At 37.2% G+C, this 19,273-nt stretch overlaps 1 protein-coding gene across 4 annotated transcripts in view; it reads left to right on the forward strand.

Moving 5' to 3' along the window:
• Positions 1-19,273, forward strand: part of LOC124360926 (atlastin-2-like) — an 84,765-nt gene that overhangs the window by 41,443 nt on the left and 24,049 nt on the right. For all 4 annotated transcript variants that reach the window (XM_046814929.1, XM_046814930.1, XM_046814932.1 and 1 more), the window contains exons 4-5: positions 16,473-16,610; positions 17,607-17,762. In XM_046814929.1, coding sequence (XP_046670885.1) covers positions 16,473-16,610; positions 17,607-17,762 — 294 coding nt within the window. The remainder of the gene's footprint in view (positions 1-16,472; positions 16,611-17,606; positions 17,763-19,273) is intronic.

Here is a 19,273-nt window from a genome sequence, read left to right on the forward strand (position 1 = left end):
TGTTTATTTACCTCATATTTAATTATTTTCCAAGTTGTTTTTTGGTTTGTTGTCAGAGTAATAGAATTTTATCATCAAAGTATTTTTGTTTATTTCTATTCATGCACTCTTTCAGTACATTTTTCTTTCCTTTTATGACTAACTTCAAATTTGTGTTTTTGGAAATTCTAAATTGTTTCTCAAGTTCAACTAATTCATTTTTTAAAATTTGTATATCATCTGTAATCCATTTTTTGTCCTAAGAAATGTTTAACAGTTTGACTAATTTTAGGAAAATGTATTTCGAAAATATAACTAAAAATACTATGAAATAGTTGATATTTCATATCTACCGGTGATTGATAAACTTCTATCCATGTCTCCTTTGCTATATCTCGCAAAATTGTTTCAGTGTTATTCAAAGTAAATCTTCTGCATAGTTTTTTTATATTCATTTTACTCGAATCAACACAATTTAATTCTAAAAAATTCTAGAAGTTGACCATCATGATCGGATATTTGAGTTATGATACCTGATATATTTAATTTTGCACAATCTATATTCGTAATAAAGTTATCTATGGCTGTCTGAGAATCAGCTGTAACTCTAGTTGGGAAGTCCACCAAATATTTTCATATTATACACTTTTAATATATTACTAAATTTAGTGTAAATTTTATCTTTTTTTTAATACATTTATGTTTATATCTCCAGCCAAAATCACATTGTTATATTACTGTGTAAGGTAAGTGATGTGTGCACGGTTTTATAAATGACTTGAGTTGTCTTGTTACGTCCCAAGATCTAGTGGACCTTTGTAGGATCATTATACGATACATCCAGTAGTCAGGAAGTGTGTCATATTACTGTGTAAGGTAAGTGATGTGTGCACGGTTTTATAAATGACTTGAGTTGTCTTGATACGTCCCAAGATCTAGTGGACCTTTGTAGGATCATTATACGAACATCCAGTAGTCAGGAAGTGGTGTTATATTACTGTGTAAGGTAAATGATGTGTGCACGGTTTATAAATGACTTGAGTTGTCTTGATACGTCCCAAGATCTAGTGGACCTTTGTAGGATCATTATACGATACATCCAGTAGTCAGGAAGTGGTTTTATATTACTGTGTAAGGTAAGTGATGTGTGCACGGTTTATAAATGACTTGAGTTGTCTTGTTACGTCCAGGGAAATATTTTGAAATTAAAAGAACAACGATCAATCAAAATACTAAATTTAGTTCATTCAATTTTACAATCTGGATTTCCAAAATATTTTTTTTTCAAACTATTTCCAATTTAATATCTCATGATAGTGTAAGAAGCACTCGCTCTGGTTCTCCGTACCTTAAGAATGCCCCAACACAGGACTGTAGTATTTGATAGATCGTTTCAAGTGATGGGTTGTCGTCTGTGGAACTCCCTCCCCCAAGAAATCACTTCCATTGAGGGAGATCGGCGGTTTGTGGCGGCACTGAAACGTTTGTACCATGAACGGTTGGTCGGGGCGGGTCCGTCCTAGGGGTCTGTGGGTGTGGTGCTGGCATTGTGTGTGAGGAGTGTGAGTAAGACAAACTGCATATATATTATTTATTTCAAAAATATTCTTATTATATATTTATAAATTATTGTTATTAGGTATTAAATTATAGTTTTTGGTTATTATTAAAGATGGAAGTTGTAGTATTATTTTGTGTCATGATTGTATACTTATATTTTTATTTATTTTTATTTAGAAGTATCATATTTATAATTTTTTTTAGTGTTTAGATTAATGTTTGATTTAATGTATTTAGTAAGGTATATTAGTGTCAATATTAATTTGGTTAATATTTGTTCATATTTGTCATGTTGTTTATTGTTCTGCTTATTGATCAGACAGGTTAAGTGTAAGAAAGGGCCATGACGGCCCTAACTTTGCCTGTTTAAATAAACAAATTTTCATTTCATTTCATTTCATTTCAAGATCTAGTGGACCTTTGTAGGATCATTATACGATACATCCAGTAGTCAGGAAGTGGTGTTATATTACTGTGTAAGGTAAGTGATGTGTGCACGGTTTATAAATGACTTGAGTTGTGTTGTTACGTCCCAAGATCTAGTGGACCTTTGTAGGATCATTATACGATATATCCAGTAGTCAGGAAGTGGTGTTATATTACTGTGTAAGGATTATAATTACACCAAATAAATTTGGCTTGACAATTTTCCCACAGAGTTTCTGTTTGATGGTGAAAAAAATACTACAAATTATGAACCTTGGGAAATTGACTCATGATTGTGTAATCAATTTACAATACAGCAGTTATGTTCTGTTGTGTTTATCTTGGTAGCTATATCCTGGCTTTCAAAATGTATGTTGAGGAGTACTGTTGAACTGCTTTCATGTTCACCTCACCTACTATATAAATCTCTAGAGAACTTTTAATACATTTGTTAATAGTTTTACAGAGCTATTGTATAGAATAATCGGTATATTACAGTTGTAGATTTTACCGTTATTTAGTTTTATTTGATATAATATTGTATTTTTGCAACCCTGTTACTCGTTACTGGTTAATATAAGTTACATCTGATGTTCTTGGACCTAAATTCTTGGCGGATTAATAATCTAAAATTTTTTCTCTTGTGAACTTTGTAGCTGACCATCTTGCTGCCAAGAAACATTTCGTGGGCCATGTCCGCAAATTCAACCGAGTCTCTGATTTTAACTTAGAGTCTCTGATTTTTACTTCCAAGTCTTACAACATCGAGTGCTTTTAGACTTCTAATCTATTAATCTTAACTTTTACCGACTACAGCTGCAATGACGAGCCAAGATGCTGACGCCCCGCGCTTGTGAGTCGACATCAACGTGAAAGGAAGTCAATTTTAAAGTTTTAGAATTATTAAGTTTGTATGCAAAATTCCCATAGAACATTGGAACCATTGGGCCCACACCCATGATATCATTTTATCACTCTATCACTATTTGGCATCAATGTGGCAATACATTATTTTATTTTTAACATCTAGAAGCGGTGCTTTTATGTTTATTTGCCACAATTAAACATATAATTAAACTTTACAAATTGAGTATTCATTACTACAACCTCAGCAGTATCCAACCCCATGTGTATTGTCCATTCGGTACACACATTTATTGCGCCAATCTGCTTATAATGTGCCTAAACTGCCATTAAACTGTGAGAAACTGAGTGAAAAAGCTACAATGCCTGCCATTAAGTTAGAGTATTTATCTGAAGCTGAACTAGTGTTTGAACCGATATCTAGAGGTGTCAAGTGAAGTAAAGTTTTACTGTAAATGTACTCAGAAAAAGTCGTTAAGACAGTATTTGAGAGACGATGTTTCACCTACTAAAGATAGATCACAATGAGGAAATGAAACTCCTCAGTGGAAAAGTGATGGTATTAGAACATGGGTGCAGTGAACTAAATAATCAAAATTCCCCCTTAGAAATTACCAAATGGCAAGAAAAGTGTAAATATTTAAATAACCGTTTATTTTTAGACAGCCAGCTAGAACTGTACATAGTGAAACTGTGCGCTTTGAAGTGTAGGTTATTGAATATTTGCTGAGAACTTGCTGCCAAATGTGGATGTAGGACAGCTTACCCCCAGAGACAGAAATAAAATACGCCCCATTTCTGTGTAACAACCAAAAACAATGGAGCCTACTGCCAGTACCACTACTTCACCTTAAATACCTATTTATAATGCTAACAATAATGGTATAAGCCAAACTATGTTTGATTTAAATATTTTTAATAAGTTAAAAAACCCTGTAGAACGTTACTTGCAAATATTTTCAGTAACAAATGGTCTAGTAATCCCTGGGCTGATCAATTTTTGGAAACATTTTTTGAAACTTAAATCAGAAACTAGCTTATCTGAGAATGAAATATTAGCTTTGTTACCATGCTATGCAGAAGGCCCTATAGTAGCTAAAATAATACAGGGTAAGTCTGTTAGGCCAAATTTCAACTATCTACTCAGGGAAATCGTAAGTTCATTTATCCCTCTAGGCCTATTTGAAAGAATTAGACTAGATCTAGTATTTAGACCACAAAGGCCACTTGATGATGAGCCACTTTATGAATATATTTACAGTGTGAAAGAGCTCAGCCAAGTATCATTGTGTAATAGAAGTGAATAGGACTTGGTAACTTGCATAAAAAGAGGTACTAAGCCTTTAGTTAGAAATAAGTTGATTTTTGAAAACAATCCTGTTTGTTTCACTGATTTGGAGAATTTATGTATAGCTAGTAATGACATAGCTTTTTAGGGAAACTTTAATTAAGACATATGTTAACAATATGTATCCACCATATGTTGAGCCTAAAGTAGGTACTGTACAAAACTCAAAGTTATGTTTCAACTGTAATAGGCATGGTCACTCGGCTAAAAATTTGTTTTAGGAAGCCAAAAAACTAGTTTATAGGGAAGAGGTATTACACAGCACACATAACAATATCTATCCCTCCCCTGTTTCAGAAGTCAGATAATAATTTTGTAAATAATCATGCAGTAAAAAAGAAAAACATTATTTTAAGAACATTTATGCTAATGTAATGAAAAATTGGAGCAATAGACAATATGCTTTATTCATAATCTTTGAGATTAGAATGGTGTCATTACATAGGTATACAAATAATGTAAATTTGTATTAATTCAGGTTGGTTGAAAAGGTGTTGATTCATCATTTCTCCTCCAGTCCAGGAATTCCTCAATTGAGTAGTAAGGGCGGTGAAGAAGCCAGGTAGTCAGTTTTCTTCTGAGCTGCTGTTGTCTTGTGGTGTTTTTGACCTCTTGTGGTAGGGTGTTTAGAAATTTTGTTCCGGTATATGTGGGTTGTTTTTCAAACAGGGTCAGTCGATGGGTTGGAAGTGTATAATTTTGTGCCGCTCTTGTGTTGTAGGCATGTACATCAGCTCCTCTTGTCAGGTTTTGTTGACTGGCATAAATAACTGCTTCTAGGATGTACAGAGCTACTGGAGTCAGTAATTTTTCCTGTTTAAAGGCATCTCTACAGGATTCCTGGGGTCCTAATCCTGTTAGTATACGGACTGCTTTTTTCTGTAGCACGAGTACCCTTTGCATGTTAATTTTGGAGGAGCTTCCCCATACATTTATCCCGTATTTGAGGTGGCTTTCAAACAGAGCAAAGTAAGCACATCTTGCAACTTCCGCACTGGCAATTTGTTTTAGTCTTCTTAGTACATATAATGCTGAGCTAAGTTTTCCACATAATTGGTCAACCTGGTCGTTCCAGGAGAGAGTTTCATCTATGACTACTCCAAGGTAATTCACACTATCCACCCTTTTGGCCTCCGGCAGTTCCAGTACTTCATCTTTTCTTCTTCCTAATACCAGTTGCTGGGTCTTGGTATTGTTTAGTACTAGGTCATTTGCTTGACAATACTCTATTGCCAGATTTATTGCTATATAGGACTCTATTTCCAATTGTGATGGGTGTGTATTTTTTAGTAGGAGGACTGTATCATCAGCGTACATTTGCATAGAGCAGTAGTTTGTGATGTATTCAGGGAAATCACTGACAAAGATGATATAGAGAATAGGGCCCAGTCCTGATCCTTGTGGGACGCCTCTGTCAACTGGCAATGCTTTGGAGACAGTTTTTTTTGTTACTCCATTATTTGAAGTTTTTATTTCGACTGCCTGAGTTCTGCCTGTTAAGTAACTCCTGAACCAATCTGCTGAAGTTCCTCTGATCCCTTGGTCTTCTATGTAGTTTTTTGAGAAGCAAGTCATGACTCAAACAATCAAAAGCCTTAGTGAAGTCCAGGAATATTGCAGTTGTTGTATCTCCCACGTCTAAAGCTGACATTAGATATTCACCAATGCTTGTCAGGGCTGTTGTCGTAGATTTACCCTCAACAAAACCATGTTGATTGCTTGGTAGCAGGTTGTTTTTATTGAGATGGTCTAAAAGACGCAACAGTACAATTTTCTCAATAATTTTGGATACTACTGGGAGCAAGGAGATTGGCCGATAGTTACTGTGTTGAGTTTGGTCTCCTTTTTTGAACTTTGGATAGACTTTTGCTGATTTTAATTTTGATGGAAAAATACCTTGTGCAAATGATTTATTGATTATATCTGTTAGTTGGCATATTAGTGGCTCAATGCAGGTTTTTATCAGTTTTGTAGAAATGTCATCAAAGCCAGTTGCATTTTTCGATTTAATTTGCATTATGGTTGTTCTTACTTCATTTTCAGTTGTAGTCATAGAAAACGTAATCTAAGACTAAATGTAAGAGATTGTAACAATAGGCCTTTAATTGAAGCCATAGTGGGTAAAAATGTAAACTAAATGCTTGTTAGACACAGGAACAACCAGAGATGTAATAAGTAAAGAGTTTTATGATAGCCTATTATTAAACAAATGTATCTCAAACGTAATGAAGTCAAATGATAGGATGTTTGCTGCAAATAGCACTGAAATTAAATGTTTTGTTTACTGTTTTGTTCAAATAAAAGTTTCCAAATTTTATTGGAAAATAAAACTTATTGTATTAGACAATTTAAAATTTAACATTGTATTAGGGAACCTATTTATAGCTAAGAGTAAAATAATCTTGGATCTTAATGGAGACTCCTGTTATTTTGAATTCAGTTGCAATGAGAACATAATATTAGGAGAGACTCTTGCCCGAAACAGCTGATTGTGAATGACAATGATCCAAATAGAACAACTTATTGATCACCGAATGTAGGTCAGACTATTCTTGATGGTGAAAATCAAAACAAACATCTTTTAAAGTTGCATTCGTTAGTGTGGATAAGAACTCACTATTTAAGTAATAAAATGGAAAAATTTAATGCCAAATTAGCACCTAAGTATAAAGGAATTTATAGAATTTTATACTTTTTAAGTCCAGTAACTTGTATAATCCAACTAACAGAAAATGTTTTGATGTCAAAAAAGTGGATGTTCTAAATTTGAAATAAATTAAGAAATTCATATTATTGCAAATTAAATTGTAGTGTTTATAGTTTAATAAACAACTTGCTGCCAAAATGAAAACTAAAATAAACTCCAGAATGTTCAAGATTTGGTTAATTATAAGCAATTAGTTAAGATAAAATGACTTAAGGGAAATACATTTTAACCCTATGAGGTCGGCCGGGACACCATGTGTCCCACTTGTGATGAGTGGCCAAGTAGCGCGCGGGACAGCGTCTGACCCGGCATACTTGGGTGGCTGAGTAGCGAGCGGGACACCTGCTGTCCCGCGCGTAGTGCTTTGTTCTTTATTTTGTATCTCCTAAACAAACTAACCTTTTCATGCCAAATGTTTTTTGTTTGTTTCTTAAAAGTTTGTATTTTCACAAAAAAACAAATCGAAATTGTTGACTTTGTTTTGGAACGTTTACTTGCAAAGAAACTATTCTTTCATTTTTTGGATACCACTGTATTGAACAGCTATATTCTCTACAAACCTGAAAATAGAACGAAGAAGCCTCTTAGTGACTTTCGACTAAAGCTTGTCCAAGGACATATTCTTTGTTTTGGTCTCACTGAGCGAATTGTTAGATTCCTACCATACGAGAAACCACCAGGCTTTCTGCTAGAAATAGTAATCACTGGCCAAAACAATCCAGCACTCGACGAAGTGTGCCGCAAAGCCGGAAGAGAGAAGATATCCACTATCTACTGCAGTGGTGGTGACGTAGGATTTTGTTTAGATCCTTGCTTTCAAAGGTATCACACCATCCTACATTATTAAAAGGATTTGAAAATCATACTCGAAACTATGTCAATCTGTGTAAATAACTTTAATTTACTGAACTCTACTCAATACAATTTGTAACTATGAAAACGTATTGGTGTATTTTTATCCCAACGAAAATGTTTCATTTATAATTAAAACCTAACATAAGCTGTATACTGATAAAACTAATTTTAATGATAAGGATTTGAAAAAAGCTTCATTCTAGGTTTTTTTACCATAAAACACGCTTAAAATGTAATGAAACAAGTTTTTCAAACTAAATTAATGTAAAACACATATTAATTGTCGGAAAAGTCGTAAGATTAACTCAAAATAAAGGTAATAAAGTTTTACAAAATAAAAACTTTACTTTGAACCAATTGAATAAAAAATAAGAAAGTTGGAGGCAAATAACTAGAAAGATGTGCGGGACGTGAGATTTGAGTGAAATCCCGCCGCCCAGCGAGGGCAGGCAGGACTCACGCGCATCGCCACTCAGGCACAGCGCATGTCAAATAGCGCCAGCGTCAAAGGGTTAAATAGATTATATGTAAAGGAAGGAAACAACTAAAATCCTGCGTGTTTGTAAAGTAAGGAAACGAACATTTTGTCTGTCTTTTGTATGTTGCAATGAAGTTTAGAATTTTCAATATTGAAAGCCTTCGTAAGTGAAATTATACTAAATATAGTTAGTATGATTTGTAAACATTGTATTTTTTTAATTGTATTTTATGTTATGCTAATGAAATGTAAAACTTAGCTTCTTAGGAACAATTCCAGTCTTGCAGTCTCCTATTCGGTCCGTATTTTGGCTTTGTCAGCGAGTCTCTGAGAATTTAAACATGATATTGCACTAAACACTACCCAATACACTTGGAATGAATATTCATTCACACTATGAATGTGGTGCCGAATTACACAAACACTACACTACACAGATCTATGATTTTTCCGTTGTAAATAAGATAATTCTCGTGAAGAACAACTAAATTCAAACCTCGCTATAGCGAATAGAGAACACTCTGGCCTACACTGGTTGATTCCAATTTCTAGGAAATTCCTAAACGGCTGAGTCGATACAAAGATACATACTAAGAGAAGTTGTCATCTGTCGATATTTTGGTGAAGCCCTAGTATTACCCACACATACATACTAAGAGAAATGCATTGCCATGCCATCTGTTGATATTTTGGTGAAGCCCTAGTATTACCCGCGCATACATACTAAGAAAAGTGCATTGCCATGCCATCTGTCGATATTTTGATGAAGCCCCACGCATACATACTAAGAGAAGTGCATTGCCATGCCATCTGTTGATATTTTGGTGGAGCCCCACGCATACATACTAAGAGAAGTGCATTGCCATGCCATCTGTTGATAATTTGGTGATGCCCTAGTATTACCCGCGCATACATACTAAGAGAAGTGCATTGCCATGCCATCTGTTGATATTTTGGTGAAGCCCCACGCATACATACTAAGAGAAGTGCATTGCCATGCCATCTGTTGATATTTTGGTGAAGCCCCACGCATACATACTAAGAGAAGTGCATTGCCATGCCATCTGTTGATATTTTGGTGGAGCCCCACGCATACATACTAAGAGAAGTGCATTGCCATGCCATCTGTTGATATTTTGGTGAAGCCCTAGTATTACCCGCGCATACATACTAAGAGAAGTGCATTGCCATGCCATCTGTTGATATTTTGGTGAAGCCCCACGCATACATACTAAGAGAAGTGCATTGCCATGCCATCTGTTGATATTTTGGTGAAGCCCCACGCATACATACTAAGAGAAGTGCATTGCCATGTCATCTGTTGATATTTTGGTGGAGCCCCACGCATACATACTAAGAGAAGTGCATTGCCATGCCATCTGTTGATATTTTGGTGAAGCCCTAGTATTACCCGCGCATACATACTAAGAGAAGTGCATTGCCATGCCATCTGTTGATATTTTGGTGAAGCCCTAGTATTACCCGCGCATACATACTAAGAGAAGTGCATTGCCATGACATCTGTTGATATTTTGGTGAAGCCCTAGTATTACCCGCGCATACATACTAAGAGAAGTGCATTGCCATGCCATCTGTTGATATTTTGGTGAAGCCCTAGTATTACCCCGCGCATACATACTAAGAGAAGTGCATTGCCATGCCATCTGTTGATATTTTGGTGAAGCCCTAGTATTACCCGCGCATACATACTAAGAGAAGTGCATTGCCATGCCATCTGTTGATATTTTGGTGAAGCCCTAGTATTACCCACGCATACATACTAAGAGAAGTGCATTGCCATGCCATCTGTTGATATTTTGGTGAAGCCCTAGTATTACCCACGCATACATACTAAGAGAAGTGCATTGCCATGCCATCTGTTGATATTTTGGTGAAGCCCTAGTATTACCCGCGCATACATACTAAGAGAAGTGCATTGCCATGCCATCTGTTGATATTTTGGTGAAGCCCCACGCATACATACTAAGAGAAGTGCATTGCCATGTCATCTGTTGATATTTTGGTGAAGCCCTAGTATTACCCGCGCATACATACTAAGAGAAGTGCATTGCCATGCCATCTGTTGATATTTTGGTGAAGCCCTAGTATTACCCGCGCATACATACTAAGAGAAGTGCATTGCCATGCCATCTGTTGATATTTTGGTGAAGCCCTAGTATTACCCGCGCATACATACTAAGAGAAGTGCATTGCCATGCCATCTGTTGATATTTTGGTGAAGCCCCACGCATACATACTAAGAGAAGTGCATTGCCATGCCATCTGTTGATATTTTGGTGAAGCCCTAGTATTACCCGCGCATACATACTAAGAGAAGTGCATTGCCATGCCATCTGTTGATATTTTGGTGAAGCCCCACGCATACATACTAAGAGAAGTGCATTGCCATGCCATCTGTTGATATTTTGGTGAAGCCCTAGTATTACCCGCGCATACATACTAAGAGAAGTGCATTGCCATGCCATCTGTTGATATTTTGGTGAAGCCCTAGTATTACCCGCGCATACATACTAAGAGAAGTGCATTGCCATGCCATCTGTTGATATTTTGGTGAAGCCCCACGCATACATACTAAGAGAAGTGCATTGCCATGCCATCTGTTGATATTTTGGTGAAGCCCTAGTATTACCCGCGCATACATACTAAGAGAAGTGCATTGCCATGCCATCTGTTGATATTTTGGTGAAGCCCTAGTATTACCCGCGCATACATACTAAGAGAAGTGCATTGCCATGCCATCTGTTGATATTTTGGTGAAGCCCTAGTATTACCCGCGCATACATACTAAGAGAAGTGCATTGCCATGCCATCTGTTGATATTTTGGTGAAGCCCTAGTATTACCCGCGCATACATACTAAGAGAAGTGCATTGCCATGTCATCTGTTGATATTTTGGTGAAGCCCTAGTATTACCCACGCATACATACTAAGAAAAGTGCATTGCCATGCCATCTGTCGATATTTTGATGAAGCCCCACGCATACATACTAAGAGAAGTGCATTGCCATGCCATCTGTTGATATTTTGGTGAAGCCCTAGTATTACCCGCGCATACATACTAAGAGAAGTGCATTGCCATGACATCTGTTGATATTTTGGTGAAGCCCTAGTATTACCCGCGCATACATACTAAGAGAAGTGCATTGCCATGCCATCTGTTGATATTTTGGTGAAGCCCTAGTATTACCCGCGCATACATACTAAGAGAAGTGCATTGCCATGCCATCTGTTGATATTTTGGTGAAGCCCCACGCATACATACTAAGAGAAGTGCATTGCCATGCCATCTGTTGATATTTTGGTGAAGCCCTAGTATTACCCGCGCATACATACTAAGAGAAGTGCATTGCCATGCCATCTGTTGATATTTTGGTGGAGCCCCACGCATACATACTAAGAGAAGTGCATTGCCATGCCATCTGTTGATAATTTTGGTGAAGCCCTAGTATTACCCGCGCATACATACTAAGAGAAGTGCATTGCCATGTCATCTGTTGATATTTTGGTGAAGCCCTAGTATTACCCACGCATACATACTAAGAGAAGTGCATTGCCATGCCATCTGTTGATATTTTGGTGGAAGCCCCACGCATACATACTAAGAGAAGTGCATTGCCATGCCATCTGTTGATATTTTGGTGAAGCCCTAGTATTACCCGCGCATACATACTAAGAGAAGTGCATTGCCATGACATCTGTTGATATTTTGGTGAAGCCCTAGTATTACCCGCGCATACATACTAAGAGAAGTGCATTGCCATGCCATCTGTTGATATTTTGGTGAAGCCCTAGTATTACCCGCGCATACATACTAAGAGAAGTGCATTGCCATGACATCTGTTGATATTTTGGTGAAGCCCTAGTATTACCCGCGCATACATACTAAGAGAAGTGCATTGCCATGCCATCTGTTGATATTTTGGTGAAGCCCTAGTATTACCCGCGCATACATACTAAGAGAAGTGCATTGCCATGCTATCTGTTGATATTTTGGTGAAGCCCTAGTATTACCCGCGCATACATACTAAGAGAAGTGCATTGCCATGCCATCTGTTGATATTTTGGTGAAGCCCTAGTATTACCCGCGCATACATACTAAGAGAAGTGCATTGCCATGCCATCTGTTGATATTTTGGTGAAGCCCTAGTATTACCCGCGCATACATACTAAGAGAAATGCATTGCCATGCCATCTGTTGATATTTTGGTGAAGCCCTAGTATTACCCGCGCATACATACTAAGAAAAGTGCATTGCCATGCCATCTGTCGATATTTTGATGAAGCCCCACGCATACATACTAAGAGAAGTGCATTGCCATGCCATCTGTTGATAATTTGGTGATGCCCTAGTATTACCCGCGCATACATACTAAGAGAAGTGCATTGCCATGTCATCTGTTGATATTTTGGTGAAGCCCTAGTATTACCCACGCATACATACTAAGAAAAGTGCATTGCCATGCCATCTGTCGATATTTTGGTGAAGCCCTAGTATTACCCGCGCATACATACTAAGAGAAGTGCATTGCCATGACATCTGTTGATATTTTGGTGAAGCCCTAGTATTACCCGCGCATACATACTAAGAGAAGTGCATTGCCATGCCATCTGTTGATATTTTGGTGAAGCCCTAGTATTACCCGCGCATACATACTAAGAGAAGTGCATTGCCATGACATCTGTTGATATTTTGGTGAAGCCCTAGTATTACCCGCGCATACATACTAAGAGAAGTGCATTGCCATGCCATCTGTTGATATTTTGGTGAAGCCCTAGTATTACCCGCGCATACATACTAAGAGAAGTGCATTGCCATGACATCTGTTGATATTTTGGTGAAGCCCTAGTATTACCCGCGCATACATACTAAGAGAAGTGCATTGCCATGCCATCTGTTGATATTTTGGTGAAGCCCTAGTATTACCCGCGCATACATACTAAGAGAAGTGCATTGCCATGCCATCTGTTGATATTTTGGTGAAGCCCTAGTATTACCCGCGCATACATACTAAGAGAAGTGCATTGCCATGACATCTGTTGATATTTTGGTGAAGCTCTAGTATTACCCGCGCATACATACTAAGAGAAGTGCATTGCCATGCTATCTGTTGATATTTTGGTGAAGCCCTAGTATTACCCGCGCATACATACTAAGAGAAGTGCATTGCCATGCCATCTGTTGATATTTTGGTGAAGCCCTAGTATTACCCGCGCATACATACTAAGAGAAGTGCATTGCCATGCCATCTGTTGATATTTTGGTGAAGCCCTAGTATTACCCGCGCATACATACTAAGAGAAGTGCATTGCCATGCCATCTGTTGATATTTTGGTGAAGCCCTAGTATTACCCGCGCATACATACTAAGAGAAGTGCATTGCCATGCCATCTGTTGATATTTTGGTGAAGCCCTAGTATTACCCGCGCATACATACTAAGAGAAGTGCATTGCCATGCCATCTGTTGATATTTTGGTGAAGCCCTAGTATTACCCGCGCATACATACTAAGAGAAGTGCATTGCCATGCCATCTGTTGATATTTTGGTGAAGCCCCACACGTACATACTAAGAGAAGTGCATTGCCATGCCATCTGTTGATATTTTGGTGAAGCCCTAGTATTACCCGCGCATACATACTAAAAGAAGTGCATTGCCATGCTATCTGTTGATATTTTGGTGAAACCCTAATATTTCCCGCGCATACATACTAAGAGATGTGCATTGCCATACCATCTGTCGATATTTTGGTGAAGCCCGTGCTTGTGAGTCGACATCAACATGAAGGGAAGTCAATTTTAAAGTTTTAGAATTATTAAGTTTGTATGCAAAATTCCCAGTATGTAGAAAATATTGTCTGTTATGTATTGAATAACTTTAAAAATAAGGAAGAAACAGCTGCTGTGTTATTGGATTTAAGTAAGGCATTTGACGTTGTACCTCATGATGAACTCATTCAAAAATTGAAATATTATGGTCTGGAGAACAATGCTTTGTCTTTGATTATGTCTTATTTGAGCAATAGACTTCAGGTTTTCAAAGTAGGTGACCAGAGATCAGGACTTAAGAGGGTGGCAAGCGGGGTTCCCCAGGACTCAGTCTTGGGCCCCTTCTTGTTTACTTTACTGTCTTCATTAATGATCTCCCTAAATTAGTCCCTGGTAATGTTGTCTTGTATGCTGATGATACTACTCTGTTATCATCAGACAGAGACTCAAAATTAAATGATGTCATTATGAGCTATATGAGGGAAAGGTCCTATCTCTGGTTCTCTGCTAATAAAATTAACTGTTAATAATAACAAGACCGAGGAAATTGTCTTTAGTTTACGTAATTCTAAAAATAAGTCTGTAAAACTACTTGGTATAAATTTCGACTCAAAGCTTAGCTGGGGAATCCATACAAACAATTTATGTATTAGATTAGCAAGAGTAATATTTCTACTAAAAACACTAAAATTGTATACAAGTCTTAATCTTGTCATTAGTGCATATTACGCTTTTTTTAATGTACACCTTCTGTATGGGGTTTTACTGTGGGGCAACTCTAGTGGAGCCAAGACTGTGTTTAAGTGGCAAAAGGAAGCCATACGCTGCATAGTAGGAATTAGCGAAAATGAGTCCTGTAGGCCATTTTTTGAAGAACTGGGTATACTTACGCTTCCATGTACATATATATATATATATATATATATTACACAGTTTAGATTTTGTTAAGGAAAATCTCGACTCTTTCAATCTTAGAAGCTTTAACCATGAACACAACACTAGAATTAAAAATACAATTGATGTACAATATGCTAGGTTAAGTAAAACTCAACAGAACTATGCAATAACCGGAGCTAGGCTATTCAATAAGTTACCATTAAGTGCTAGATCAATTTCTGTTGGTAGGTTTAAGAATGTTGTTGCAGAGTGGCTCAAGAGAAAAACGTTTTATTCTGTAGATGAGATTTTTAATGCTAATTTTAGTGACTTACAATTTTAAACTTTTAACATAGATATAGATTGTATTTATTTTAGGCTCTGTAGGCCTACTTAGTGATATTTTTAATATCATATTTGACTTGTCAATAAAATTTTGTAATTGTTGGACGACAATAAAATGATTCTGATTCTGAAAGCTGTGGGTGTATCTGAAGACAAACCTTACGAAACTCTGAGGTGGTGGGTGAAATGGTCTGGTTGAACTAACGTGAATGACCCGTTACATAATGTATCAATGCTGTGGGTGTATCTGAAGACAAACCTTACAAAACTCTGAGGTGGTGGGTGAAATGGTCTGGTTAAACTAACGTGAATGACCCGTTACATAATGTATCAATGCTGTGGGTGTATCTGAAGACAAACCTTACAAAACTCTGAGGTGGTGGGTGAAATGGTCTGGTTGAACTAACGTGAATGACCCGTTACATAATGTATCAATGCTGTGGGTGTATCTGAAGACAAACCTTACAAAACTCTGAGGTGGTGGGTGAAATGGTCTGGTTGAACTAACGTGAATGACCCGTTACATAATGTATCAATGCTGTGGGTGTATCTGAAGACAAACCTTACGAAACTCTGAGGTGGTGGGTGAAATGGTCTGGTTGAACTAACGTGAATGACCCGTTACATAATGTATCAATGCTGTGGGTGTATCTGAAGACAAACCTTACGAAACTCTGAGGTGGTGGGTGAAATGGTCTGGTTGAACTAACGTGAATGACCCGTTACATAATGTATCAATGCTGTGGGTGTATCTGAAGACAAACCTTACAAAACTCTGAGGTAGTGGGTGAAATGGTCTGGTTGAACTAACGAGAATGACCCGTTACATAATGTATCAATGCTGTGGGTGTATCTGAAGACAAACCTTACAAAACTCTGAGGTAGTGGGTGAAATGGTCTGGTTGAACTAACGAGAATGACCCGTTACATAATATATCAATGCTGTGGGTGTATCTGAAGACAAACCTTACAAAACTCTGAGGTAGTGGGTGAAATGGTCTGGTTGAACTAACGTGAATGACCCGTTACATAATGTATCAATGCTGTGGGTGTATCTGAAGACAAACCTTACAAAACTCTGAGGTAGTGGGTGAAATGGTCTGGTTGAACTAACGTGAATGACCCGTTACATAATGTATCAATGCTGTGGGTGTATCTGAAGACAAATCTTTAATGGTACTTAAATAAGATACTTAATTTTTTTTTATGAGTTGACTATTAAGTTTCTCATATCTGTTTGTTTTCAGTCTGAAACAGAAGATTGGTTGTCTGGAATAATCTCCCATGAACATGGGTTCACATGGAAGGCAGGTTTAGACAGTGTTACCAGGGGCATCTGGATATGGCCCAAGATATACAGGAGGAAAACTAATAATGGAACTGAGGTAAGTACTTGCATATTTCATACTATCCCAACTATCCACAACATTATCAAACTGTGTCAAAATGTTTGTAGCAGGCAGGACAGTACATTTTACAGGATTTATATAACAAAACAGCAAAACTTATACAACAGGTATGAGAACTGAGAGGGGAAATTTAGCCATCATGTTACAAAATTGTAATAAAATAGTCCTTGTAATGCTCTAAAGGGGACAATGTGCACTTTGTTTGTGAAGGGTTTTACCACATACATACTATGAAAAGGTTGTGATAATGTGAAGGGTTTTCTGTAATTGTTTGAAAACAAGTTTTAATGATGTAAATTGACAAGAAAATTTCTATTGGTCTGTATTTAAATTGTGAAAGTTGCAGTTTTTTCGTTTATCACTGTTTTTGTGGTTTCAACAAATAGAAAAAGTACTATCCTGGAACGGTCCAAATTATTATAATGTCATGTAGACTAGCAATGAAAGTGGGTCCAAAATCTAACCCTGTAGCATTCACGGTGATCAATTCTTTTGGTCAGACCAAGTTTTCCATTGAATCTTATTTGGTATCTCAGTTACCAGATAAAAATACAACAGGTATACTGTCAAGGTCAGAGTCAGAGCGTTTAACTCATCAGTTAAGTCAGTTTCTATTCAAGGTTGTGGCGGTATTCAGCCATGCAACCATAGCTTTAAAATTATAGATATGGAATTGAGGTCAAGAATCAGGAAACGATGGATACTAAGCACGGGGTAGGGGAGGATAGACGAGCCAGTCAAAGAGCGGTACAAGAAGGAGCTGAAGGTTGTGTGGTTCAACCAGATAAGTATTCAGCATCTAAAATTAACTTCTCTCAATACATAACTTTCAAAATAATTAGTGTGTGGCAGTGTCGGAGTCTTTTGTGTAGTAGTAGTGTAGTAATATGTAAACAGACATTATTTTAATCTTTACCAACCATATGAGATGGATAATGTTGGCATGTACACTACATACTACTGCTGTTGCAGGTGGGGATCCTCTTGGTGGATAATGAAGGTATGTTCGACGGGGAAGCAACTGACGGTGAGATAATTGCATTATGTGGCATATCCACCGCAATGAGCTATATACAAATGTTCAATGTCAAAGATAAGATTACAACTGATTATCTGGAAACTGTTGAGGTAAGTGTCATCGACAGAAATTGTTAACTGGTTGACCCTTAACCTTAAGCATATAGAAAAAAATGTAATAATTTTTTTTTACCAAGTTGCCATAAAATATACATATATTTCTTATTTTTAATATGTCTGTTCTAATTTTTGTTGTGTTATATACACATACAGGGTGAGGCAGACCATCCATCCAGACTGTATAGCTGCTATTTGACTTTAAGTGAATTGTGGCAAATTGTTAAAGTTCCACCCTCTCCTCTTATGAATAGAGATGAAGTGATTTACCTTGGGACATTTTTATACGACCAACTGAGGGGCTGTGTGATGTACGAAAATCTTTGACACCCTTCTCTCCATATGTGCATGTGAAAAATACATAGAAAAAGCCCCTAATAAATGTAAAGCCATCTGGGATATCATCAAGCAAGAAAGTAATTCCAGTACACAACACACAGTTACACTCGAACCAACAGAATTGAACAACTTTTTCCTAAATTCTGTCTCTGAACTTAGCCTACAGCCTACATGGCACAGTTATATCCTTAATGCTGAGCATACATGCATGAACTACATGAAAGTCCTATTACTTATATTGTAAAGATATATTTCTTCGATAGAATAGAATGCATTTTGCTTCAACCATCTAGGCACAGCTATTTTTAAATTATTACATGAAATTTCCCTAACTTCTAATGGTAACTTGTTAAAAAGCTTTATGCCTATATACAGATAACTATTATGGGTTTTAGCTAGCCTAGCATGTTTTTGGTTGATTGAGTCTTGGTTTCTTGTATAATGAGTATGTATTGAGCTTCTTAAGTCAAATTGTTCTAAATTTTCTTTTACATATATCAAACTCTGCAATACAAAAATACAAGGCAGCGTAAGTATATCATATTCTATAAAATAAGGTTTACACGAGTCACTATTGCTAAGATCAAAAATTTTTCGCACAGCCTTCTTTTGGCACAGAAAAACCTCTCTAGCTCCGCTGGAGCTACCCCAGAGAATGGTACCATATGTAAGGTGGGAATGAAAGAGGGCAAAATAAGCCTTTAAAACTAAACTAGGACTAGTACAGGATGTCAGTTTTTTTAACAAAAAGATCACTCTCGATAACCGAGTACATAAGGCATCAGTATGTGTTCTCCAGGTGAGCTTTTAGAATCAAGATAAAGACCTAGTAACTTCACAGACTTATTCTCAGAGTTGGCACCTAGACTAAATATAACATGCTCTGATTTATCCTCGTTAACATATAGGCCATTTGCAGAAAACCAGAGGTGTGATCTCTCTCTCATATAATTGATCATTACTAGATTAAGTTGGGAAAGTCTATTGGAGCACATCAAGGTAGTGTCGTCTGCATAAAGGACACACTTGTTGGGAAGAAATTTTGGGAGGTCGTTAATGAAAACAGTGAACAAAAAGGGACCCAGGACAGAGCCCTGGGGTACCCCCCCCTGTCACCCTCTTGAGATCAGACCTCTGGTCACTTACTTTGACATACTGGTACCTGT

This window comes from Homalodisca vitripennis, chromosome 4, assembly GCF_021130785.1.
Source record: "Homalodisca vitripennis isolate AUS2020 chromosome 4, UT_GWSS_2.1, whole genome shotgun sequence".
Classification (NCBI taxonomy): domain Eukaryota; kingdom Metazoa; phylum Arthropoda; class Insecta; order Hemiptera; family Cicadellidae; genus Homalodisca; species Homalodisca vitripennis.